Raw genomic sequence first — 26,913 nt, 5'->3', positions numbered from 1 at the left:
TAACCTGAGCCTTGGTGTTGAGGTTTTTACTGGAGGTTGTTAATGTAGGCCCCAAGCACTGGTGTGGCTTACTTCAGTAACTCACTTTTGTTTCTCCGTCAGTTTGACTGTAGATGTGAAATTTATGCTTACAGACCAAGTCTTCTACCATAAATTACATTATTAGCATAAATTGTCTGGTGTGGCCCACGGCTCCCAGTAAACAAACACATTTTAATTAAGTAAACTTAACATCAGAGGCTTAGATACTAACTCCCATTAGTTGGACAAGAGCCCAGCTTTTCTTGTGAATAGCTGGAGTTTGGGCGACCTAGCCCTGCTAAATCAATCTTTTACTATGTGGTGATATAAGGCACGTGCAGTTTTGTGATTGGAAGTGAAATGTGTAACTATGTAGAAGATCTGCATAGCTCAGCCAGCATTTTTGAAATGGGTCGTGCATTGGTGCTACAAAATATAGAAGAGTAAAGGATAGATGCTACTTTAATGAAGTATAGATGTTTATAGGTGTGGTTATTTTGTATGTTTCATCTAAATTAAAAGTAACTATATTAAGTAATAGTCCTCAAAACTAATATTTGTCAAAACAATATTCAGCACCAGATTAAATATAGAAACATAAAAATCCACTTGTTCTTCTATTAAGTGAGATACCATTAAAGAGTTGTGGAAAATGTAAAATAGTGCTATCCTCACCAAATTTTGTTTATACAAAGTATGTTTTACATAAATGAGATGCTATCTAAATTAACAATAACTTTATTATGTGGTAGTTTTAAATTAGTAAACGTGTTTTAACTTTTTTCACTTTTATGTTGTACAGACTACAGATATTATGAGAGTTCAGAGTGGGGGAAGTTGGGTGTCTTAAGTGAAGGAACTCACATTTCCAGCATTTTTCTTCTGAGAGAATTGATGTGATCAGATGACATTTGTCTAGGTGGGCTTTAGATTTAGAATATCGTGTTGGGCACAGGTGGGTTTTAGTTGTTAGGTTTGAGGTGGCTGAATTTTGGCTTGTTCCTTAGAAGGTGATTGTAGGTCTCTAGAGTGGAATGGGAGAATAGTGGCGTCCAAGGAACTAGTTTAAATCGACACACAAAGCATTCTCCAGTTTGGCTACAGACATGGATTCCAGTAAGAGATTTTGACTTCAGAATTTTCTGTGTAGGCAGGGCTTTTTGACATACTTGCTTTTCTCACCTCCCACTTGTCAGTGCCAACTGTTTTCAAGACATTGTGTCAGGTGATAGACTAGAATTGTGACTATGACTTAAATATCCCCAGAATCCTCAGATATCTTTTAATTTTTTCCCCCCCATTAACTTTATTGGTACATTTTAGGTATAAAATACAGTTACATTCATCATTGGGATCTTGTACCATTACATGAGTCTCTTGGTTCTTATTTTTTTTCCCATTCCCCTGCCCTCCCTTCACCCCCTCCACCCTTCCCTATTTGCAAAGACCTTGTTTCCATTTGTTTCCTCTTCTCATATTTTTTCCTTTCCCTTTTTTCCCTTCCCCTACCCCTCCCAATTCCCCTGCTCTTTTAGACCACCTCTTCCTGTTACACAATATCAATTATACATTTTTAAAATTACAATATTAAGATCTAGGAGACATTACCACAGAATTTAAAAGGATATAGAAAGCATATTACAAAAAATCTTTTTTGAAATAAATTTGACAACTTCTAAGAAGTAACTTAGAAGACAAATTAATGAAACTAACTCTGGAGGAAATATAAAATTTGCATAGCACCTATTAAAGAAAGTATATTCCTAGCTTGAAAACCTACCTATATGACAACAGCAGGTTCATAAACATTTTAACTGATAAATTATATCAAACATTTAAAGCAGAAAAAAGAAGGAACACTTCTCCCCTCATTTTGGGAACTCAACATTGTGCTAATCCTAAAATTGGATAAAGATAATAGAAGAAAAAAGTATGAACATAGATAGAAATTTGTTTAACAAAACAAATTATTGGAAGTCAGATCTGGCAGGATGTAGAAAGTGATTTTGTTATAGGGATGGCAGTGTTGAGTCAGCATTGGAAGATCCACCCCCAAAAGTCATCATTTTAACAGAGGAAAGGTAAAAGCCATAGGATCCTGTCACTAGTTGGAGAAAAAGTATTGGACCAAATTCTACAGCTGTTCATGGTAAAAGCTATCAGGAGACTAGAAATAGAACAGAAACTTCTCAACAGATTAAAGACATGTACTCTATACTTCCAGCGAGAACGCCTTGTATGAATGGAGAAGATACAATGCTTTCTCCTTAAGGTGGGGAACAAGGGCAGATATGCTTACTCTTTATCTGTCCATTAAACGTCGAAACCTAGTCCCCACCAAAATAGTCAGGGAATAAAATGACACAACTAGGATAGGATTGGTACGGCAGAAGCAGAATCTTTATATGTAGATGAAATGATCATCCACAGAGAAAATACTAAGAAATCTCTAGGAGCCCCTAGAACTTGTACTTGAATTTAGCAGGATTAGAAAACACAAGGTATATATAAAAATTCAGGTCTGTGTATACTTGCTATAAATGAAGAACTGGATATTGAAATTTAAAAGTTATGTAGGAGTACAAAGGACCCAGAAAAGCCAAAAACAAAAACAAAAACAGTGTTGGAAGACATTTAGCGCCCAATTTTAAAACTTCTTCTAAAGCTACAGTAATCAAGGCAGTGTTGGTGTAAGGAAAGACATATAGATCATTGGAATAAAACAGAGAATCTAGAAATAGAACCACACATATATGGTCCACTGAGTTTTGAAAGATTATTTAACATTAGCATTTTATAGAATATAAACTCAATTCAAGAGCCGAGGAAAAGATAGTGTTTTCAGGAAACGGCACTAGAACACCTGGTATCTGTATATAAAAAATTAACCTCAACCCTTTTTTTCCATACATGAAAATAATTTGAAGGGATCTATGAACCTAAATATGAAAGCCTAAAAATATAAAAGTTTAAGAAGAAATTATAAGGGAAAATATTTATGAATTCAGGGTAGGCAAGAACTACCTAAGATACAGAAAACATGATGTATAAAAGAAAAAAATTGATAAATGAGATTCCATCAAAATTCAGAACTTTAAATGACATCATTAAAATGAAAAGTAGTCCTTAAACAGACCATATTTACAATGCATATAACCTATGAGCAGAATATATAAAGAATTCTTAGAGCTCATTAATAGACAACCCGATTAAAATGTAGCCATAAGAAGATGATAAATAGCCAGTATAGCACAAGGAAAGGTGTGCAACTCTAAAATCAGAAAAATACTAATCAGTACAATAATAAGATTGAATTATACAGTCATTAGGGAGATGAAGTCAAAAGTTTTGAAAGTCTTGTCATGACTTTTTCTTTTTGTTGGATTCTCCCCCTTTGGGTTTAATTTGTCACACCCAATGGATTCATTCTGCTGGGTTTCCTGGGGTTGTGATCCTCATTGTCTTTTCCTAGGGTATTGTCTAAAATTTTTTGGAGTGCCGGTTTGGTATTCATGAAGTTCCTGAGGTGCTCTTTATCATCAAAGTATCTTATTTCTCCATCAATTTTGAAAGATAGTTTTGCAGGGTACATCAATCTGGGTTGGAGGCTGTTTTCCTTTAGGGCTTGAAATACATCACTCCAAGCTCTTCTTGCCTTGAGGGTTTGCTTTGAGAAGTCTGCTGTGATTCTGATGGGCTTTCCTTTGTATGTGATTTGTTTCTTTTCTCTCACTGCTTGTAGAATTTTATTCTTCTGTTGGATTTCTGGAATCCTAACTATTATATGCCTATGTGTAGATTTTTTTTGATCAAGGCTATTTGGAGTCCTATATGCCTCACTTACCTGTATGTCAAGTTCTTTTCCCCTCCTTGGGAAGTTTTCTGCCATCACTTCTGTGAAGAGTTTTTTTATGTCATCTGCACTCTCTCCTCTTTCTTCATTGACTCCAGTCAATCTTATGTTATTCTTCTTTGCATCATCTAGCAGCTGTTGGATTGATTTCTCATGTTCCCTTACAATTTTAAAGCAATTTTTCTTTTCCTCCTCACTAATTGCAATCTTATCTTCTATATGTGAAAGTCTATCCTCACATTGGTTCATTCTGCTGTGCAGACTTTCGATGGAGTTTTTAATCTCTTGGAAATCTGTTTGTATCTGTTTTATGGATTCCATTTGTTTCCTATGTTGGGATTCCATCATATTCCTTAGATCCTCTGTTTTTTTTATCTGTGTCCTCTCTATATTTATTAATCATGTCTTGCACCATGAGCAAAATCTTTGCTGTTATCTGAGTAATTATTTCTGATTTCATTTTTCCCAGATCCTCTTTTGTTGCCAGTTCAGAGTCCAGGTGGTTGAGTATCAGAGTGTTCCATCCATCTTGTTTCCCTTTGGGGTTGCTGTAGGTGATCTAGAAGTCTGGTTTTGAGGCTTGTTTATGTGTCTTCTCATTTCCATGTGGGGAGGGGCTTGTGTTTCTGGCGCCCATGGGGCTCACCTTCTCTGCCCTAGGAGCTTGGGATGGCAGCAAGGGAGCTTCCTTCTGGGTGCGGGGGGACCGGCTCAGCTTCTCTGCCCTAGGAGCTTGGGATGGCGGTGGGGGAGTTTCCTTCTGGGTGCTGGGACTGGCTCAGCGTCTCTGCCCTAGGAGCCTGGGATCAGATATCTTTTAATTTAATGGAGAATACAAGATATGAAAATAACCAACAGATAAAAATTTCCAAAAAACCTGTAAGAAATAAGCTATGACCAAGGGATCAAAGAGATGGTACCTACTGAGAAATGAGATGGATTTCTGTAGGCAAAGGATGGCAGCGAGGGCATTTCAGATCGAAGGACTAGAGTGATCAAAGGGCTAGATGCTTGGAAGTACATGATTAGCATGTTTAGGAAGTGGTAGGTAGTACAGTGGAGCCTGCCAAGTCCTTAGATTACTGAATAATGTGCCATTGGTTTGGATTTCGTTCTGTAAGCAATAGGACTATTTCAGCTTTTGATTTGTGAGTGAAGCATGTAGCTCTGTAGCAGCACTGTTATATTACTAATGTAATGGAAGATAAAAGAGTAGTGAGTTGGAGGAGCTATTGTGGAATTACCACAAGACGTGATGCGGAAGGTACCCACAGTGGGAAGGGAAAGGTAGGATGGGAGAGAACCCTGAGAAGGCAAGACTGTTAAGGCTTTGATTGGCTGTGAGGGAAAAAGTATAGACCAGCAAGCGATTCTGATAGAAGTTTCTATGTTGTTGAGTTATATCTATTTTTTGGCTTAAAAAATAGCTCTAAACTTTCTCATAGTTTGGTTGCTATTAAAGAGGTTGAAAGAAGGGCTGTGGGAAGAAAGGGAGGTTCTGTAATTTTTTTAATGTATTGAGTTTAAATTGTTAGTTGAAATATCCAGACTGAAATATATAGCAGCTGTTGGGAATGCAGTTCTGTCTTAAGGCTAATGGGAGAGTTAGGTATGATTTATACTGTTAAACAATACTCTTTATCACAACACTGGATGTGCGAGACACATACGGGGCCTCAGCTATACAAGTAACACTCCTCTTTGTGTTGAAATCCCTAAGCAAAACTTGTCTTGAGTATCTTAAATATTAAACTTTGTGTGGGCATTATATTTGGGATATAGACAGAATGTAGTTAATAAAAGGTGTTATATTAAAATGGATATATTCTTATTGTCATGTGGATGGTATTCATAAATGAGTATAGAATTACATTACAACTCTTGATAATGGCACGGACCAAAGCTTCCTTGTAAAAAACAAGTATACTGGGCCGGGGATTTAGCTCAGTGGTGCCACAGCCTGGCTTGCAAGAACAGGGTCCCAAGATTGATCCCCGGTACCAAAACAAAAACAAAAACAAAAGCAAATATACTATCTTGAGTTTTTCAGAGAGCCTCAATATGAAGTAAGTACTGAGTAGTGTTTATTTTTATTTTTATTTTTTTGTTTCTTAGTGTTTATTTTTTTAAAATTTTCTCTGAAATTTAATATCTGATATTAGAATGCTTGATATAGGAGAAGGTTCAACAACTGCTATTGGTGTTTAATGTACTGTTTTTTTCCCATTAAGTTTATTGGTACATTTTAGGTATAAAATACAGTTACATTCATCATTGGGATCTTGTACCTTTACATGAGTCTCTTGGTTCTTATTTTTCCCCCTTCCCCTGCCCTCCCTTCACCCCCTCCACCCTTCCCTATTTGCAAAGACTTTGTTTCCATTTTTTCCTTTTCTCATATTTTTTCTTTTCCCTTCTTTCCTTTCCCGTACCCCTTCAACTTCCCCTACTCCTTTAGACCTTTTCTTCCTATTACACAATATCAATTATACATTTTTAAAATTACAGTATCAAAATTTAGAGGACATTAGCACAGATTTTACAGAATTTAAAAGGGTATAGAAAGCATATATTACAAAAATCTTTTCTGAAGTAAATTTGATAACTTCTAATAAGTACCTTGGAAGACAAATTAATGAAACTGACTCTGGAGGAAATACAAAATTCGAATAGCACCTATTAAAGAAAGTATATTCTCAGCTTGAAAACCTACCTGTATGACAACAGGCTCATATTCATTTTAACTGATGAATTATATCAAACATTTAAAGCAGAAAAAAGGAACACTTCTACCCTCATTTTAGGAAATCATCATTATGCTAATACTAAAACTGGATAAAGATAATAGAAGAAAAAAGTATGAACATAGAAATTTGTTGAACAAAACAAAGTATTAGAAGTCAGATCTGGCAGTATGTAGAAAGTGATTTTATTATAGGGATGGTACTGTTGGTTCAGCATTGGAAGATCCACCCCCAAAAGTCATCATTTAAACAGAGGAAAGGAAAAAGCCATATGATCCTGTCAATAGTTGCAGAAAAAGTATTGGACTAAATTCTACAGCTGTTCATGGTAAAAGCTATCAGGAGACTAGAAGTAGAGCAGAACCTTCTCAACCAGTAAGACCTGTACTCCATACTTCCAGAAAAACACCTTATATGAATGGAAAAGATGCAGTGCTTTCTCCCCAAGGTGGGGAGCAATGGTAGATATGCCTACTCTTTATCTGTCCATTAAACTTGGAAACATAGGCCCAAACCAAAATAGTCTGGCAATAAAAAGAAACAAATAGCAAATAGCATAGGATTGGCAAGGTATAAGTAAAATTGTTATATGTAGATGAAATGATCATCTACAGAGAAAATAGTAAGAAATCTCTAGGAGCCCCTAGAACTTGTATTTGAATTTAGCAGGATTAGGAAACACAAGGTATATATAAAAATTCAGGTCTATGTATACTTGCTATAAGTGAAGAACTGGATATTGAAATTTAAAAGTTATGCAGGAGTACAAATGACCTAGAAAAGTAAAAAGAAAAAAACTGTGTTGGAAGACATTTATTACCTAATTTTAAGCCTTCCTCTAAAGGTGCAGTAGTCCAGGCAGAGTTGCCATAAGGGAAGGCATAGATCATTGGAATAAAACAGAGAATCTAGAAATAGAACTACACATACATGGTCCACCGAGTTTTGAAAGATTATTTAATGTTAACATTTTATAGAACATACACTCAAGAATAGAGGAAAAGATAGTGTTTTCAGCTAATGGTACTAGAACACCTGTTATCTGTATATAAAAAATTAACCTCAACCCTTTATTTCCGTACATAAAAGTAATTTGAAAGGATCTATGAACCTAAATATGAAAGCCTAAAACTATAAGACTTTAAGAAGAAATTATAAGGGGAAATGTTCATGAATTTAGGGTAGGCAAGAATTTCCTAGGATACGAAAAACACGATGTATAAAAGAAAAAAATTGATAAATGTGATTTCATCAAAATTTAGAACTTTAAATGACATCGTTAAGAAAATGAAAAGTAGTCCTTAAACTGACCATATTTATAATGTATATAACCTATGACCAGAATATATAAAGAACTCTTACAGCTCATTAATAGACAAGCCAATTAAAAAGTAGACACAAGGGCCGGGGATTTAGCTCAGTGGTTTCGGCGCTTGCTGCGCAAGTGCAAGGACCCAAGTTCGATCCCTGGTACCAAAAAAAAAACAAACCCCAAAAAAAGTAGACACAAGAAGATGATAGCCAGTACAGCACAAGGAAAGGTGTGCAACACTAGAATCACAAAAATACTAATCAGTACAATAACAAGATCATATTATACACTCATTAGGGAGATTAAGTGAAAAATTTTAAAAGAACAAATGTCAGCTTACGTTTGAACCAGTTAGAACTTTCTAATACTGCTAATGTGAATGTAAAATGATAAAACCATTTTGGAAAACAATATAGAAATTTCTTGTATCACTGTGAAGAACCAACAGGTCTGTTCTTAAGTTTTTACTAAAGAGGAATAAAAACACATGTTCACAATAGATTTGTACATACAAGTTGAGTATCCCTTATCTGAAATTCTTGGGACCAGAAGTGTTTCAGATTTTGATTTGAAATCCACTTGATCTGCAAAGAGAATGGCTACTCCAGCTTTTTTTTTGGTTCCTGTCTCATGGAGTATTGTTTTCCACCCTTTAACTTTCAGTCTATGAATTTCTTTTTGAATCAGCTGTCTTTCTTGTATGCAGCATATTGTTGGATCTTGCTTTTTGACCCATTCTGCCAGTCTGTTTCTTTTCACTGGTGATATGAGACCATTAACATTGATCGTTATAACTGAAACGTATTGACTTATCGTTGTCATGACTTTTTCTTTTTGTTGGCTTCTCCCCCTTTACATTTAATTTCTTCTTGCGCCCGACAGATTCATTCTGTTGAGCTTCCTGGAATTGTGATCCTCGTTGTCTTTTCTTAAGATATTATCTAAAATTTTGTGGAGTGCTGGTTTGGTATTCATGAAGTTCCTAAGGTGCTCTTTGTCATGAAAGTATCTTATTTCTCCATCAATTTTGAAAGATAGGTTTGCAGGGTACATCAGTCTGGGTTGAGGGCTGTTTTCCTTTAGGGCTTGGAATATGTCCCTCCAAGCTCTTCTTGCCTTGAAGGTTTGCATTGAGAATTCTGCTGTGATTCTGATGGGCTTTACTTTATATGTGATTTGTTTCTTTTCTCTTAACTGCTTGTAGAATTTTGTTCTTCTGTTGGATTTGTGGAATCCTAACTATTATATGCCTATATGTAGATTTTTTTTGATCAAGGCTAGCTGGAGTCCTATATGCCTCACTTATCTGTATGTCAAGTTCTTTTCCTCTGCTGGGAAAGCTTTCTGCCATCATTTCTGTGAACAGTATTTTTTTACGTCGTCTGCACGCTCTCCTGTTTCTTCATTGACTCCAGTCAGTCTTATGTTATTCTTCTTTGCATCATCTAGCAGCTGCTGGATTGATTTCTTGTGGTCCATTACAATTTTAAAGCAATTTTTCTTTTCCTGGTCACTAATTGCAATCTTATCTTCTATATCTAAAATGCTGCCCTCACATTGGCTTATTCTGCTGTGTAGACTTTTAATGGAGTTTTTAATCTCCTGAATATCTGTTTGCATCTGTTTTATGGATTCCATTTGTTTCCTATGTTGGGATTCCATCATGTTCCTCAGCTCCTCTCTAGATTTATTTATCATGTCTTGCACTATGGGCACAATCTCTACTGTTACCTGAAGAATTATTTCTGATTTCATTTTTCCCAGATCCTCTTTTGTTGCCAGTTCAGGGAGTCCAGGTTGTTGAGTATCAGATTGTTCCATCTCGTTTCCCTTTGGCGTTGCTGTAGGTGATCTCGAAGCCTGGTTTGAAGACTTGTTTATGTGTCTTCTCATTTCAGTGAGGGAGATTGTGGTCCTGCCTTTGCTGGTGTGGCTCACCTCCTCAGCAGTGGGGGTGGGTGGAGGTGGAGGTACAGGTGGAGGTGGAGGTACAGGGGCCCATAAGCCTGCTCCTGGGTGCTGGGAGCAGCTCACCTCCCTGCCAGACGTTCCTATTTTTTAAAATGCCTAGAGGCTGTCGGATTCCAAATGGTCATACAGATACAGCCAATGATGAGTGTGCCAGACTCCTTTCATTTAATGTACTATTAAATAAGAGACAGCAGCCTGAGGTGATCAGTTAGTCTGTTAGCTTTTCTATTATAATAAAGTACATTATAGTTAAAAAAAAGTCTAATTAAAAAATTAATATGTAGGCCAATCCCTTGATATCCCCTGAAAGTTGTTCAAAATTGTAATTAAATTTTATATGGTGTCTTTGATAACTTATTTGTAATTTTATTAAAATTTAGAAAAAATATAGATAATATTCAATTCAAATTAAAAGTACTATGTCTTTGGGCCAGGGATTTAGCTCAGTGGTTTTGCTGCTTGCTGTGCAAGCTCAAGGACCCGAGTTTGATCCCCGATACCAAAAAAAAAAAAAAAAAATGAGTAATATGTCTTAAACTAATAATTTGTGGATAAATTCCAGAGACCCATTTATGCTCAACTTCTTTGTACTAGAATGAATACATTGATACCATGTCTATGTATTTGAAAAGACAAGCTAGAAGAATACAAATGCAAAGAAAATATGAGGAATAATAAGCTGTGCCTTGGCCTCTGGTTCCTTTTACAAATGTCCCCTAAGGTGGTTTGGCATGTTCTGGCTTGGTTACCTGGAGAGTGATTTGAGTACCTGGAGCATGGTTTTTCCTGTGGGCAGTACTACATTTATCTTATTGAGAGCCACCTGGTTTCACAGTGCATTTGAAGATATTGGAAAAAATAGTTGTAGAAAAAATAATCAGCTCTTCAAATGACAGTGGAGAACTTATTCTGATTGTCAGGCAAGTGGTAAGGAAGCAGTTAAATTTGATAATCACCAAATCCGTTTTTTGGTCCTCTTGTCTTCCTTAAATTTCCTACTTCTCTCCTTTGTGATGTCGCAACAGACCTTTTCGTGGATCACAAGAGTCGTTCTCTGAATATCTTTCTTCTCTGAGATTCCTATGGAGACTGAAAATTGAGAACATGAAGAGAGGAAATAAGGAAGTTGCATGATGCTGCAGTATCTATTTTCAGATTCCTGGGCTACAGCATCCCTGTTTGGGGGAACTTCTGTACATAAATGGTCAAAGCCTCTCGCTCTTACAGGTGTAAAGCTGTTGGGATTCATTGATTTCTTCTTGCATGTAGGAAAGGATCTTTAGAATTAAACTAGGCTACTCTGTAGCATCAGAGAGGCTGAATTGATGGGGAAAGTTACGTGAGTGTAGTACTTGGATACTGCAGTTTTGTGCTGACTTTGTTCTTTTATTGTCACTCTGCAGGATTTTTGTTGATATGGTCCAGACTTCTAACGCACTTCTCCTTAGCTGCTCTTCTGCAGCATTTTAACCTACTGCTGAGGGCCCTTCTACTTCCTCATGGCCTTGAATATTACTTTATTAGGAGAACTGAAAAATGAGCCATCTTAATAAGGAGGAAGGTCATCCTTTCCTTCAAAACAAAAGGTACAAAAGAGGATTGAAAAAGGACCAATGACATTCTTCATTTTTCTCGTCTTAAATCCATGTTCTCCTATTGCCTTTAGAGCTTTGCTTTATTAAGTATCCATCAGAACTTGAATCATAGATAGTGATAATGAAACAGACTAATGGCACTGCCCTTAGATTAAGAGTAAGGGTATAAAGTTGGGATTTGTTGCTGGGCTAATATGTTGCTGGCCTTTTGAAGGGTGCTTTTATATACGAAATCCAGAGGACTAGTTCTACCCTAGCTTTTATTTCAATCTCCACAAACCTTTATGGACTTACTATGTGCAAGACACTGTCTCAAATGCTGTATGGGATATCAAACTCAGCAAGACTTGGTAAATATAGGGAACATGTAAAAAAGCATTGTGAGATAGATAATGTCTAAATGCAGTGAAGTTTAAGGAGAGAGGTCATATATCCATAAAAATGACTTTATGGAAGTGTAGTGCTTGCTTTGGCAGAACATATACTAAAAGTGGAAGTGTAATTGGGCCTACAAGCACAATGGTGTTGTGATGAATGTGTGAGAAGATGTGGTCAGGCACAGATAACTGTTTGTGGGGCAAACCATTCTAGTTTGGCTGGAAAGGAAGGTGGAGCTGTTGAATGCCAAGTGGAATACTAGTTTGTACTTTATTTACTGGTGGATGCCCATTTGTAGAGTTTTGAATTATTAGAGTGAATGATTAAGCCCATGTTTGGGAAGAGCCTATAAAAAAGTTCAGTCTTTACATAGTTGTAGGAAGGGTTGAAACAGTATGAAGAGTTATTCATGAAGGAATGGAAAATTGTGAAATAACGTGAATGATGTTGGAGTTACAATATGTAAGTTGGCAATAGCTTTAAGGCTAGACAGATAGGAAAGAATCACAGTTGATTTTGAAGTTGGACGCTAGGAAGAATTTTGGTCCCATTGCACAGTGTGGAGGACTAAAAGGAAGAGGAGCATGTGTGTACATCTGTGTGTGTGTATTTGTCCAGGAAGTTGCTGTTTTTTTACTTGTATATATTTTTACCTACAGTTGAAGTTTCTCAGCAGGTACTTGTGAAGTCTGGAGCTTAGAAAGGAAATTAAATTTAGAGAAGAAAATTTGAGAATTATCCTTATAGAAGTTACAGTTTGTGTGAACTGAAGGGGTATTGATATTTCTATGAGTAAAAATAAATAGAACAATAAAAAATTCTGAAGAAAAAGCCCATAGACATTACCTTAATTTTAGGATGACCTATGAATGAATACATAATCTGTTCACCTTTTTAAAAAAAAAAAATAAACGAGAAAGTACAGAGGGAGAAAACCAATGTTTAAGTCAGGACCTAGCACATAGTAGTAATTCCAAAAGTCTGATGAGTATGAATTATGAATAGTACTTTGGTAAGGTTGTAGGGTAGTTATGGGCTTTTGCAGAGACAGAATCCTGTATTGGATAATACACATTCCCTCCCTCCAGTAGGATTATCACTGAGGCTAGATGAAAGGATAAATCAGAATATTTTTGAACTTTTAAAATGTCCTTTGAGGGGAAGGGGAAGGCAGTGGAGTAGGGGAAAGGAAAAAATATGAGAAAAGGAAAAGATGGAAACAAAGTCTTTGTAAATAGGGAGGGGTGGAGGGGTTGAAGGGAGGGCAGGGTAACGGGGAAAAATAAGAACCAAGATGAGTCATGTAAAGGTACAAGTTCCCAGTGATGAATGTCATCATATTGTAAACCTAAAATGTACCAATAAACTTAATTAAGAAAATGTCCTTTGAGGTGTCTTTTTGAGACATTGTCTAACTCAATGATGGCAAACCTTTTAGAACTTTCAGTGATACAAACAGCCTGCTGTGGCATGCAGTTAGATTTCTGCTACATGTTTCTCTGTAAGAACTCTGTGCCCCGTGAGGGACGACGCTAAAAGGAAGGACATAGTGGAAAGATAAAGGGATCTGTGGGGAACTTTGATTAGCTTCCTTTTTAGGGAAAGGAAGTCAATTGATATCAACACTATTTTGTTTTCTACTGTAGTAGAAAGTTTCCATTTAGGGTTGTCGAGGTAGTTTTAAATTATTGTATAATTTGAACAAAGTATGCATTTCTATTCATACCAGGTTTTCCCACTGAATAGATTTTCGTATTATTTCTGATTAGTGGAGGGAAACTAAAAAGTACAAAGGCCCTTCTATAGCCCCTCATATATTCTCCAGCAATATGCAGTACAGATTTATAAAAAACAGGAATGTGATTCCAAATTTAAAAGTAGAGAACTAGGCATGGTGGCACATTCTTGTAATCTCACCCTGTAATCTTGAGAGGCTGAGGCAGAAAGCGCTCAGGTTAAAGCACACATGGGCAATTTAGTAAGACCCTATCTCAGAAGAAAAAGGGCTGAGGATGTAGTCAGTGCTCCCTGGATTCTGTCCCGTGCCCACCATGGGGAGGAGGTAGGAGGGTTCCTGCAGTTTATCAGTGTAAATTGTTTCTTTTATTGTTGACTCATTAAATATGTAGTTTTATCTCATGTTATGATACTTTAGATAAGTTGATTTATGTTTTCAAGACGAGGGTATCAAAAGACTTCATATCTGCCTGTAAGATTTCTCAGCAGAAACTCTCAAAGCTAGCTGAGAAGAAATACATTTACTTTTTTTGTTTGTTTGTTTGTTTTTTGGCGGGGGGTGGGGTGGGGGTGGGGGGGGTGGTGGTACCAGGGATCGAACTCAGGACCTTGTGCTTGCAAGGCAGGCAGTGGAACCACTGAGCTAAATCCCCGGCCCTAAATACATTTACTTTTTGAACTTTGTTTCACCTTTCTTGGGACAGAGAAAAGGAGGGAAAATTTACTTTTAAAATAGGAGAACAAGTGTTATATGTTAAGCAAATGTAAGTCAGATTGCCATCCCTCCAAAGAACGTATGAGTAACCGGGAAATGAGCATTTCCTTCTAGAGTTGCTATGCAACAATTCCTACTTTATGATCCTTTGAGAACTCCAGCCCCAGCCAGTATGCATAATCTGTGATGTTCAAGAAAGAGTTTTGAGAAGAAATTTCCTCCTGAAATCCGTAGAATAGTATAAACAAAGGTTGGTTTATCTTGTTCTCTTCCCAAAATCAGGTGCCAATAAATAACACTAGAAAATGAAAGGTAACTGGGACTTCGATGATTCACACACTGATCACCTTTATGCAGCACCCATAACATTTGCGTTTCATTGGTGGAGTTGGTTTACTCAGTCTTACAGTCTTTTAAGTGTCTCTCTCCCTGGACAGTGGCATAATAATGACGTTTACTGGGCTTTTACTATCCATTTGATGTCCTTCACAACTTTATATGTATTAGCTGATTTAATAATGCAGGTTGAGCATCCCTTATCTGGTATTTAAAATGTATGTGTTAAATTTGGAGTTTTTCAGAATTTATATAGATTGAGCATTCTTTTTTTTTTTTTTTTTTTTGGTACTAGGGATCGAACTCGGGTCCTTGCACTTGCACAGCAGGCAGCGAAACCAGAGCTAAATCCCCGGCCCAGACTGAGCATTCTTAATCCAAAATGTGAAACTTTGAGGGTCATGTCAGTACTCAAAAAGTTTGGATTTCATAGCATTTTGAATTTGTGATTTTCAGATTCAAGATGTTTGGCCTGTAATATCAAGCCAGTCCTCTATGAGCTAGGCAGTATTGTCATACATTTCTGTTATCGATGAAGGAATTAGAACCCAGATAAAGTACTTTGCATAGCTAAGTGACAGATCTGGGGTTCAAAGACAAGAGCTCCAGGGTTTTTTCACTTAACTAGTCTACTGTATAGCGTATGTACTATTTTTCATTTTGTATTTTTCTTTAAAGGAGATTAGGGCAAGTGTTTTAATTTATTCTGAGGTTAAAACAGATTATTTCCCCTATTTTACAAATGGTGATAATAATCTATAAAATGTAGATTTGGCCATAGCTGTGGAGAAATCCTCTGATAAAGCATTCCTTGTAAGTCCTTGTGAACAATCTTGGGGGGTTTCAGTGTAACTATCCTTTTTGAATTACCTAAATTGTTTTCATATCCTTTTCAGACATACGTAATAGTCCTTAAAGAGCAGAACTCCTGATGCAGACACTGAAGAAGGGGATTTTAAAAAATATAATATTAGATAACTTGCCTTTTCCAACAGTGTACTTTAATGTTTTAACCCACCCCCACCCCTCATCCTGGTTAAGTAGCTCAGTGGTAGAGAGCACTTGCCCAACATGTGTGAGCCTCTGACTTCAATCCCCAGGATTATAAAATAAAATAGGGGTCAAGTATAATAAGCTTTCATTGTAGAAGTTTACAAAAATAGTCATAGTATAATAATTTTATCATTGGCTTATTGTATATCCAGTTTTTCCCTGAACATTTCAAGTTAGACTATGAGTATATAAGGATACGTTTGGCTAGAGTACTAAAAATGTAAGGACATCTCATAACCATCCATGACTTTTGTATTTGTTTACCATGCCCATCTAACAAGTTCGGTCTGTTTGTAAGCTTGCATGTCTCTCGCAGTCCGCAAGGCTCTTTGGGTATGGATATGCTAGCGTCATAGTCACTTAAGCTTATTATCTGATAGCTTCGAGGGACAGTACACTTGGGAAGCTGAGTTCAGCTGTATGGTTATAGAGGAAATCATCTAAGAATCAAAGGGAATGATCAGCTTCATGTTGTAGTGGAAATGAGAATAGCAGCCTTTTAAGGCAGCACCACCATTCAGTTTTCCTGTCATAGTCCACAAATACCGAAATGGAATAAAATGTTTTGCTTTCTCATAAGTTCCGTATGCCTTGTTGTGGTAAATGTTTATGGCAAAGTATTTATAATAAGATATATAGAGTGTTTATATGTTTATCATTCTTTTCCATTTAACCATCTTATCTTATTCTTCTAACTAAGAATTTGAGGTACAAGATGTGCAGAATTAAAGGAAGTTCATATATGAGGTGATTGAGCCTGAGTGTACAGAAAAAATTAAACACTGAGTAAATGAATATTTTTAGACCGAGAAGAGTTAAAAACAACTGAGTTAAAATAACTAGTAATAACTGAATCAGAGTAAAATGGAAATGTTTGAATTACTTGTAGGTATTGAAAACTTCTAGAAGTATGTTTTTCAGTGAACATAGTAATTTTATGGTTGCTATTTTTATTCTCATTTCGTGTCTTTTTCCCCTAGGTGGTATCATGGAAAACTTGATAGAACCATAGCCGAAGAACGTCTTCGGCAGGCAGGAAAGTCTGGCAGCTACCTTATAAGAGAGAGTGACCGGAGGCCAGGGTCCTTTGTACTTTCCTTTCTTAGCCAGACAAATGTTGTCAACCATTTTAGGTAAGTCTTTATTCCCATTAGGAGGTCACACAGTATAGCCATTTTGATACAGTATTCATAAACATACCTGCTCTCACAAAGGTAAATGACTCAGTGACATTTAAATAACAGAAAAAAATCTTGATTTCTATTAGGTGATTTAACCAGTGATTTAGGGTAGATACTATTGAAATGCTTACCTTTTTTGTTGTTAAAAACATTATTGGTCATTACTGTGCTAAACCCCAAATATATTTATCACTTTTAAAATATAAAGAACTACAAATCTTTGAAAAAAGTTTAAAGCTGATATAAAAGATGTATACTTTTAGACTGTGGAGTAGCAGAAATATAGGAGATACTTTAAAAATGAAGATTGGCACCCATTAGTTCATTTTTGCATTGCTGTTTTGAAACTTTTTGCAGACATTCATCTCAGTGAAAGAGATATACATACCAGTTTTGAAGTATGGGCGTCAGAATCTGTTGTGTGTGTGTGTGTGTGTGTGTGTGTGTGTGTGAAGGTGTGAAGTATGGAGGGTGAGGTAAGGTACTGAAGGGTGAATTTTTAAATATTTGAATTATAAAATTGAGGTCTGTAAGTTTGATATGTATTTCATGTCAAATGCATATATATATAACCTGAAGTAATTTGTCCATGACTAAGTGATTTTTTTTTTAAAAAAGCACAGAGGTGTATATAAAAGGGAAAGTAAATGAAACTTACAGAAGTATGCCCTTATGAAACCTGGGTTTTAAAATTAGCTCTAGGGGCTGGGGAGGGAGCTCAGTGGAAGAGTGCTTGTCTACCATGCACAAGGATCTGGATTCAATCCCCAGTACCACAAGAAAAAAAATTAGCTGTAAAAATTTTCATTATGCTTCATTTTCTTCCTTTCTAAATAGGATTATTGCTATGTGTGGAGATTACTACATTGGTGGAAGACGTTTTTCTTCACTGTCAGACCTAATAGGTTATTACAGTCATGTTTCTTGTTTGCTTAAAGGAGAAAAATTACTTTATCCAGTTGCACCACCAGAGGCAAGTAAAATTTGAATGAACTATCTCAAAACTTTATTTCGCCTTAGTAATGGATTTTGCATCTGTTCAGTTTAATTATCTTTATTCAGTAAATATTTCTTCTGTTAAATTTTAATTCTGGCTCTAATGTCAGAACAGAATTGACAACTTCTTTTAAAAAAAGGTATTTCTGTGATATTGTATGTAACAGATATTTTAAATAATTCTGTATGTTGATAGCCTAACAAATATTTTTGAATGTGTGTGGAATACTTAGTGATTTCATGGTGCTAATCATGAAATTACTGCAGATGTTGAAAGGCCTTCTCCATCATCATAGAAAGGTTAACTTATATGTTATATGCAGTTGATTTAATATTAAACGAATCACTCATGTTACCTGATAAAAAGATACTGGTTATACTTGTAAAAGAATTTTAAAAAACAAAATAAGAACAAGAGCCATCAAAGATATCTATGCTCTGGGTACTAAGAGGAGCAGAAAACATTAATTTGAATGATTGTATGGCATTTATAACGTCAATTTTTTTGGCTGTACTTTATGTGGACATAACCTTTCTTGACTTTGAGACAAAGATGATCCTTTAAAAATCGTTTTTTATTGTTTCTAGCCAGTAGAAGATAGAAGACGTGTACGAGCTATTCTACCTTATACAAAAGTACCAGACACTGATGAAATAAGGTATTTTATAATATTTGTCCTGTGTAGGCATTTGAAAGACCTAGATATTGAAGATTTATTGTTCTTGGACTAAGAAAGTTTTGGAATTTGGGGAAATGGCATATATCAAGGTAAAAGTGCCTTTAATATCGGGTCTGTCAACCCCTGCTCCTGGTTGGTTCATTAGTTCCACACTGAGGATTGGGGTCAGGGTGATCACTGACGGTGACGAGGCACTGCCTCTGACGTTGTGGAGAGCAGTCTCTCATAATTTGTACTCCATTTTAGTATTTATTATTGTATGCCATTTGTGCCTCAACTGTAAATGGTAATGAAATGATAATTGAGCTTACCTAAGGAGTGACTACTCTTCAGTGTTGAGAATGGTACAGACCCTCTGGACCTTGAGGCACATGTCTGTAATGCTATTGCTTGGGAGACTGAGGATCGCCTAGGCTGCATAGTGAAACCCCCTCTCACAAAGAAGAAAATAGCATGTTACGAAACTATAGAACATGATAGCTTTTTGGTTTTATTGTTTGTATATACTTTCAATCCTTTATGTAATTTGATAAGCAGTATTGCCTTTCTTTCAGCTGTTTGACTTTTCAATAGAAACTTTCTTACCTGTAAAATGTTAAGGCTATTTCTGAATAATTACTGATTCTGAGTATGTAGTTTCTTTTGGAATTCAATAGTAACTGAAAAGGTAGTAAAAAGTTTTTGTAGCACTAAACATTTTGTGAAATACAGTAATTGAGGAACAAAGATTTGAGAATCTGAATCACAAAATAGTAATTCCATTTTTGTATGATTGTTTTCAAAATAATGGCTTCTCATTTAATTTTTATTGACATACCGTCATTTGTATTCTTTGCTGGAAAGGCCAGAGAGAGAGAGGACCAGAAAGAGGGAAGGAGAGAGAAAGAGAGAGAGAGAGAGAGACAGAGAGAGAGACAGAGAGAGGGAGAGAGAATAATTTATGAAGGAGAACAGTATAGAACTAAAAATTGAGAAGTTTTAGATAATCTGTAAATTCCCAATGGGGTCATCTAAGGTACCAGTGCTCAAAGTGTGGACCATGTAACTGAGGCTCCTTGAGACCCATTCAGAGGGTCTGTTAGGTGAGGTTCTCTAGAGGAGATATCTTTACCGCTGAGGAGGTTGAGTAGTTCCGTGCCGTGCCATCTGCTAGCTGGAAACCTAGGAAAGCCAGGTGGTGTGATTTCAGTTGTCCGGGTCCAAAGGCCTGAAAACCTGTGAAGACTGGAAATCTCGTCCGAGGGCAGGAAAGAAAGATGAGACGGACTGTGCCAGATCAACCAATGGGACAGAAATAAAGGGAGACTGCTTCGCCCACCTTGTGCTCTGTCCAGAAGCTCAGTGGACTAGATGACGCCCCCACCTGGAGAAAGGGGGTTGGACACTTTAAGGCAGTCACATGCTAATTTCTGCAGCAACACACTCACAGACAACGCAGAAGTGATGCTTCATCAAGACACTCTGTGGCCCAGTCAGTTTGGCCTGTAAATTAATCATCACACTCCAGAGGATCAGTTATTTTCCTGATTATACTGAGACATCACCTACCTTTCCCTGCGCCTTGTGTGCTAGTGTGAAAGCAAGCCGTCCGCAGGAAGTCTGCTGGCAGCGCGCTGAAGTTAGCATACAGTACTCCTCATTGTGATGCACTCGTGGTTAGTCAGCCACGTAATGATCTTGAGGTACTAAAACTATTTCACTAAATGTCAACCTTGGACTACATCTTTCTAATACTGTTTATAATGAAAAGGGAGATAGGTGTGAAACACTTTTGCTTTGTACCAGAATTCAGTGTCTTGAGAAAAAGCAGTGAGTTGAGAGCCAAACTTGCTGCTGCTTTTATGCACACCATTTTTATGTGAGAGAAGGATAGCTAAGCAAACTGGTTATTTGGACTCCAATGTTTAGATGTTCTTTTTGAAAAGTAACAAAGCGAAACTTATTTCCATGAAAATAATTGCCATATTTGTTGCCAGGGATGAAATTTGAGTTTTTGAGCAAGAAAAACTAGAATTTTAGGAACTCTATATTTTTGGTCATCAAGAGCTTGAGTCTCACAAATAATGCACTTTTCTGATGTGGTTGGTGATGATATTAAAGAATGAGTTGTTTTGGTAGTATATACTAATGTGATAACAACTAGAAGATCTGCATAGCTCAGGGAACCAGTATTTTCTAAATGATCAGTGCATGGTGTCACAAAATTATGTGTGAGTAGAAGATTTAAAATGCAAGGTAGACCAGTAGATGTTTTTAGAATACATATAGGAAGTTCCTTGATAGAGTTTTAGATTCCATAGTACAACTAAACTCCAAGAAGGTACCAGCGCTGTTGATTTTTTGATGTAGTATCATAGAAGTCTGTAATTACTTGAAAAGGCTATTAAAATATTCATTCCCTTTCACAAGTACATACGTATTTGTATGAAGCCAGATTTTCTTAATATACTATAAGAAAAAAAATCACATAACAATAGAATGAATGTACAAACACATGAGTATCCATAACGTTTTCAGTTAAGCCAGACATTAAGAGATTTGCAAAAATGTAAAACAAGAATACTATCACTAAACCTGTAAAAGTTATTATAATTTTTCATCTTATGTAATGACATATAAAGGAATTGGCAAATATTTAAAAACATCTATGCTTTAGGTTCTGTATTATAAATATCAATAGTAAATATAATCCATACAAATAAAAGGTGTTTAGGAGGTCAATATTTAAGACTATTAAGGCGCTCCACCCCCGTCCCCCCAGTTGAGACCTGCTGATCTAGGAAGATAGGAATTTAGAGAAGTTGTTTAGATGTACTATAAATTTGCATGAAGTTATGAGTCTTATTTTTAGACTTGTATGAACCTGTGAGTTTATTGTTAAACCAAAAACATCTAAATATGAATAAGAATTAATGAAACATTTTAGACTTGTGGGAAAATGAATTTTACATTGTATTGGTAGGCTTTGTATTTTTTAATTTTTTGTTTTTTGTGCCATAAAAAGTTAGCATAGTAATATCAACATGAAATTAAAAAGAAAAGCAAAACTCTGGGATGCTTTTGACTAAGAAATGAAATGCACCCTTTTTTCTGTTTTAGTTCTTGTCCTTATATACCCTATTTTCACTCATTGTAATGATTTCTTAGTGTGCACATGTGCCGTGGGGTTGAGCCCAGGGCCTGGTGTGTGCCAGGCAGGCACTCTGCCCCTGTGCTGCAGCCCCAGTCCCGTGATTGTTCTTTTTTTGGGGGGGGTACCAGGGATCGAACTCGGGTCCTTGCGCTTGCAAGGCAGGCGGCAGAACCACTGAGCTAAATCCCGGCCCCCGTGGTTGTTCTTTAATGGGTGTACTTGGGTGGTTCTGGGAAGGGGTAATTTATGTGGTTAAGTGGTAATGTTTGCTGCAGTTCAACTAGGGAGATATTGGCCACCACTAAGAAGGGTGTTAGAACCAAGATAGACTCTAATATTCTGTAGTTATTCAAAAACAGAGTAAAGTGTTGTGTACAAATTTTATTCTCTGAAACCTGTCCAGGAAATAGAAAACAAACCTTTCAAGTGTGTAAGAAAAGATTACTTACTAGAACTTTGTGAATATTAAGCCTGAAGGGAAAATTGCTGAAACATATATGACAGATAGGGTTATAGGCATAGGGTCAATTATAGCTCCCAACAGATCTGGAAACCGTCAGTATGCAAAAGCATTTCTTCAAGCCTGAAAGGACAACTTGAAGGAGTTACTGATGATTTTATTGATGTCATGGATCAGCACTTGTTGCTCCTATGATGATGTGGAGGTAAAAGCATCTAGGTAGCAGTGACAGGAAACTAAGTTGTGCATTCATTCTCCTACTCTGAAACTTAAAAAGAAACTGTATGCTTTCTAGTAATATATACCTTGGTACTGCTTTCAGAGAAAGAATGCTGTACTTGTTGAGTAAATTAAATACGCCCTAATGTTCTTTTGTAAAAAAAGATGTTCACTGACATAAGCATCTACATAATAAAGTGGATAACCGTTATCTAAAATAAACTTTTCTGAATGAACTATATGATGTATACATATAAAGTATTTATTTTGTTTTTATTTTATATGTAAGCTACATTTGAAATTTTTGTGACACTGACTGTTAAAATTTTTCAATTCAGTTTTCTTGAGGTTGTCCATTAAAGGCTTCAATAAATATATAATTCTCTGCAAAAATTGTAATTTATATCTAATAATAACCTAGCAGTGTAGATAGTATGGGTACCTGTATCAAACCCCCTTTACCTAGGAGGAATTTAGATTCAGCTTATGAAAGGTCTTTATTGTCATAGATAATGCCAGAAACAGGACAAGAATCTAGGGTATTTGACGCAGTCCCATGCATTTTCCCAGTATCATATTCTTCCTGTGTTGTGGTAGATAGCTATTTAAATTTCCATGTCTAATTTTAATAACTTCATAACTGCTATTTTAGTTTCCTGAAAGGAGATATGTTCATTGTTCATAATGAGTTAGAAGATGGATGGATGTGGGTCACAAATCTCAGGACAGATGAACAAGGCCTTATTGTTGAAGACCTTGTAGAAGAGGTGGTAAGTTTTATTTTTTTTTTACTGAATTTCAAATTCCAGGTTTTGTTTTTGTTTTTTAATTTGGAACTTGACCATAGGTATGAATAAGTTTCTAAGGATTTTTTTCATTAAAATGCTCTTTGTAGAAACAGATAAGCTAACATGTTACAGTATGTAGCTGTCAATTTTCAGAAAGTTTTCATGACTTTCTGTGAAGTAAAAATGTCTTAACATTTGTGTTTTTGTCCTTTTTTGCCCTGTTAATCTTTCTAATAAAATTAGTCTGAATAATCATGGAATGTCAAATGGTTGTACATGTTTGGTTTCAGATTCTTTTTCCAAAAATATATATAATTTTCCAGTAACCTTGGAAAAATTTGCTTATATTACACAGATATTATCCCACAGTTCTACAGTTTAAATATTCCCTTTGTTTTTATTGCCATCACATAACATATTAATAGTCATCTTAGTACACAGTAGAAATTACAATGTATGTTCATGTTTAAATAGCAGATCAGCATTTAAGCAGTCTTTATACTTGAGAAGCAATACTCAGTACCATTGAAGTCTGTTAAACATTATAATTTTGGAATTCACCCTTTCTTTTGCCTAGTGGGATGCAATGGCTTCCTGTGATCTTTTATAACCCTCAGAGCTCTTGTTTTTAAATTAAGTCATGGGTCTGATATATGCTAAAACCCGTGCTTTGATTATGGTACCAGAAAGATGTCAGTAGAAAATGTAATTTTATTTGCTATCAGTTCTCTTATCTGCCTGTTCTTGCAAGGGCGTTTTGATTCACAGAAGTAAAACATACTGAGGAAAAGTGGAAGGAGTCGAGGAAATGATATGATACGCTCGGCACGTCTCGTCACACAGTAGTGACTGAGTGAAAGACCTGGGATTATAATGTCTCAGTATTCCTAGAATAGTATTCGTCATCCAGCAGTAGGAGAGGCATTTATTCCGCATGAGGCAAGAACTTCTGCTGAAGCATCTTACTGTGTTGCTTGACCCACAGAATTTCTGGGTTAGAATTTTTATGGTGGGTTTCCCTCTGGCATCACACTCTTCCCTATGCTGACGATTTAAAGGAATTAAAGTATAGTTGAACTTGAGCTATTGGAACTCTGGATCATACTGAACAAGATGAGCTTTTATAAGGATAAGTGAAAGTCAGCCACCAGCTGTGGCAAAACAGTAAATAATAGCCCAATCTAGGATAAGGGGGTGTTACCTGACATAAATATTGTAAAGGGATGCGAAAGAAAAGTCAGCAACTCTGTGAGAGTGGACAGTGTGATGTGGTTACTAGAAGTAAGTATAGTCATACTTGAATTAATAGTGAAATAAATCCAAATTAGACCAATAATTTTTATTCAGTATTTAGAATAATTTTTTTACAGTGGGCTTCACTGGTAGTTTATCCCTTGTGGGTTGAAAAGCTAATTGGGTATCATCTAGATAGTGGAGATGTTTCAGATATTGGTTTAGTGATTGGATTTAAGGAACATCCCTCTCTAAAAATTCTAATTACTCTTCTCCAACCACCTTCATTCCTTTCTGCTCTAACCTCATAATGTGTGCTCTGGAAAGGAGATTGTGTTCTGGCACAGAACCGTATGTCCCCATTGCCAGGACTAGTGTCTGGCATTGGTGGGCACTCCATAGATATTGCTCCAGCCCTGCACTCATGCCCTGCTAGATGTCTTCTAAAAGTCCATTCGTTATTACCAGCTCCATTCAGATGTCACCCCTTTCACAGATTTTATGCCTTTTTAGATTTTCTTAGGCTAAACTGTTTCCTCCTGTGTTTCCATATCCTTTTGTTAGTTCTACATGTCATTACACTGTGTACAATTTATTATATAACCTCTTCTCTTAAGAGGGCAGTGGTAGTGCTATTAATTTGTACAGTTGTCTCTTATCATGCTGCCTTGGATATAGTAGATATTTATCTAGAGTTTGATTTTAGTCTGATTTTATGAATCAGGACCATATTGAGAGAAGTAAATCCATGAAAAACAAAACCATTTTTCTGTTCTTTTCTTCATTATTCACTGACATCCCAGGGGCAAGTTCTGTACTAAGCACATTTTGGTGGAAATTCAGTGAAAAGTGTGTACCCAGCCTTGTAGTGGCATTTATGGTGGTGGTGGTGGTGGTAGTTGGTGATAATTAACAAAGAGTGGTCCAGACTTTAAAATGCTTACAGCCGCTGTGGTGGAATGAATAACATGAGTGTACCCTAAAAGACTGGAATATAGTATAAAGTAAGGCAAAATTCAAAAGACAGTAAAATGAGGATGTCTTTTAAATTGAAAACAAAAGTTAATAGTCACTTTATAGAGGCTCAGAATGTCCCCCTTGAGGAGGTGTCATTGGCGATGGGTCCCTCCTACATGGTTTAGGCTTTATGTAACAGGTAGGTAGCACTGAGTGGAAAGGACATCCCAGTTATGTTTAACTAGAGTAAAACATGAGCTGTGCTGTGAAATAATGGAGACTAGCAGGGGTAGGAAGGTGCGGGGCCTTGAGAACAGGTTGTGTGGGACAGTGGGGGCGTCCTTCAGTCCGTGGTGAAGGACTCCATTGCAGAATGAGGACTCTGGAGGCAACAGAGAGGCTCAGCTTTTAAAATGTGTTTACTTGCTTTGGTTTTTCTGTAATACAGCTGTAATGAAACTGATAAACCCTGGTGAAGTGGAGGGAGGGACACAGAGGTAATTGTGCTGTAGCTGGGCCAATGTTAAAGTCTAAAACTCGGGCCATGGCCTGAACTAGATTCATGCCAACAAAGCGAGAAGAGGGAGGCAGGGAGTTGTGCAGAGAATTCTTGAAGAGAAACGTCTTTTCTCATATACATATGAATGTGGAGGGCGTTGTGCAATTATGTTTGAAGATAGGACTTTTATGAACTTTAATAAAACTAGACCAGTAGTTAATTATATAAAAACTGTCTTAATGTCTTCCCTTTAGGGCCGGGAAGAGGATCCACATGAAGGCAAAATGTGAGTTTGTGTTAAGTATTAAAAGGAAAAAAAATATATTGTGAATTTATTAATTGGAAACTGGCCAAAATGTATTTTAAAATATTTCTTGGACTGGCTTACAAATTTCTATTTGGCTCAGAGAATTGATGTATAAGTATTTTCTTAAGAACTTAGCGATAGTCTTATTTTTAAATAAATGGTGGCCTGTACCTGTATTCCACTTATGTATCACCAAACTAAGACTTTCTGGTAAATATTATATTAATAATCTTAATGAATGTCACCATTCCTCACATTTTTCTTTATTTTCTTATTGATTAGGCATAATATTTCTTGTCTTTTTGGCCATATCTTTTAGGAATTTTTTTAAGCTCAGGTTTTTTGTTTCGGTTTTGTTTTTATCAAAGAATTTTACCCCAGGATCATAGTTTTTTACAATTTTAGTAAGATTCATCAAGGTATTTCTTTTCACAGTCTTTTAAGACTGGTTTTTATATGTATGAGTTTTTTGTAAAAGATCTTAACTATCAATCCCAGTTCTATCTTATTTAAATTATTTTGCTGACTGTTGGTGTAATACTTTTCAAATAGAACGCTTTTTCTTAACAGTCCTGTTAGTGTCTATGGGCTTACCTCAAATGTTTTCTTTTTCTGCTTTCTATTCTTTAGAATACGAACACCTTAAATGGAAATTTCCATTTGGAGTCACCTTACTTAGTTCTGTGCCCTTCTTTTAAGTAGAGTATATATTTTCTGAGTTCATTTGAGACCCCCATCAGTGAGA

At 36.2% G+C, this 26,913-nt stretch overlaps 1 protein-coding gene across 2 annotated transcripts in view; it reads left to right on the top strand.

Annotated features, from left to right (window-relative positions):
• The window catches only part of Rasa1 (RAS p21 protein activator 1), a 95,068-nt gene that overhangs the window by 26,833 nt on the left and 41,322 nt on the right, over nucleotides 1-26,913 (top strand). For both annotated transcript variants that reach the window (XM_087180994.1, XM_004841653.4), the window contains exons 2-6: nucleotides 16,696-16,848; nucleotides 17,734-17,869; nucleotides 18,481-18,551; nucleotides 23,037-23,154; nucleotides 26,116-26,147. In XM_087180994.1, the coding sequence (XP_087037120.1) occupies nucleotides 16,696-16,848; nucleotides 17,734-17,869; nucleotides 18,481-18,551; nucleotides 23,037-23,154; nucleotides 26,116-26,147 (510 nt within the window). The remainder of the gene's footprint in view (nucleotides 1-16,695; nucleotides 16,849-17,733; nucleotides 17,870-18,480; nucleotides 18,552-23,036; nucleotides 23,155-26,115; nucleotides 26,148-26,913) is intronic.

The sequence above is a fragment of the Heterocephalus glaber genome, unplaced genomic scaffold, assembly GCF_053883595.1.
Source record: "Heterocephalus glaber isolate CG9 unplaced genomic scaffold, H.glaber_assembly_v1.0 deba00001465, whole genome shotgun sequence".
Taxonomy (NCBI): domain Eukaryota; kingdom Metazoa; phylum Chordata; class Mammalia; order Rodentia; family Bathyergidae; genus Heterocephalus; species Heterocephalus glaber.
The sequence above is the reverse complement of the archived record's forward strand: the minus strand, read 5'-3'. Positions and strand labels throughout refer to the sequence as shown.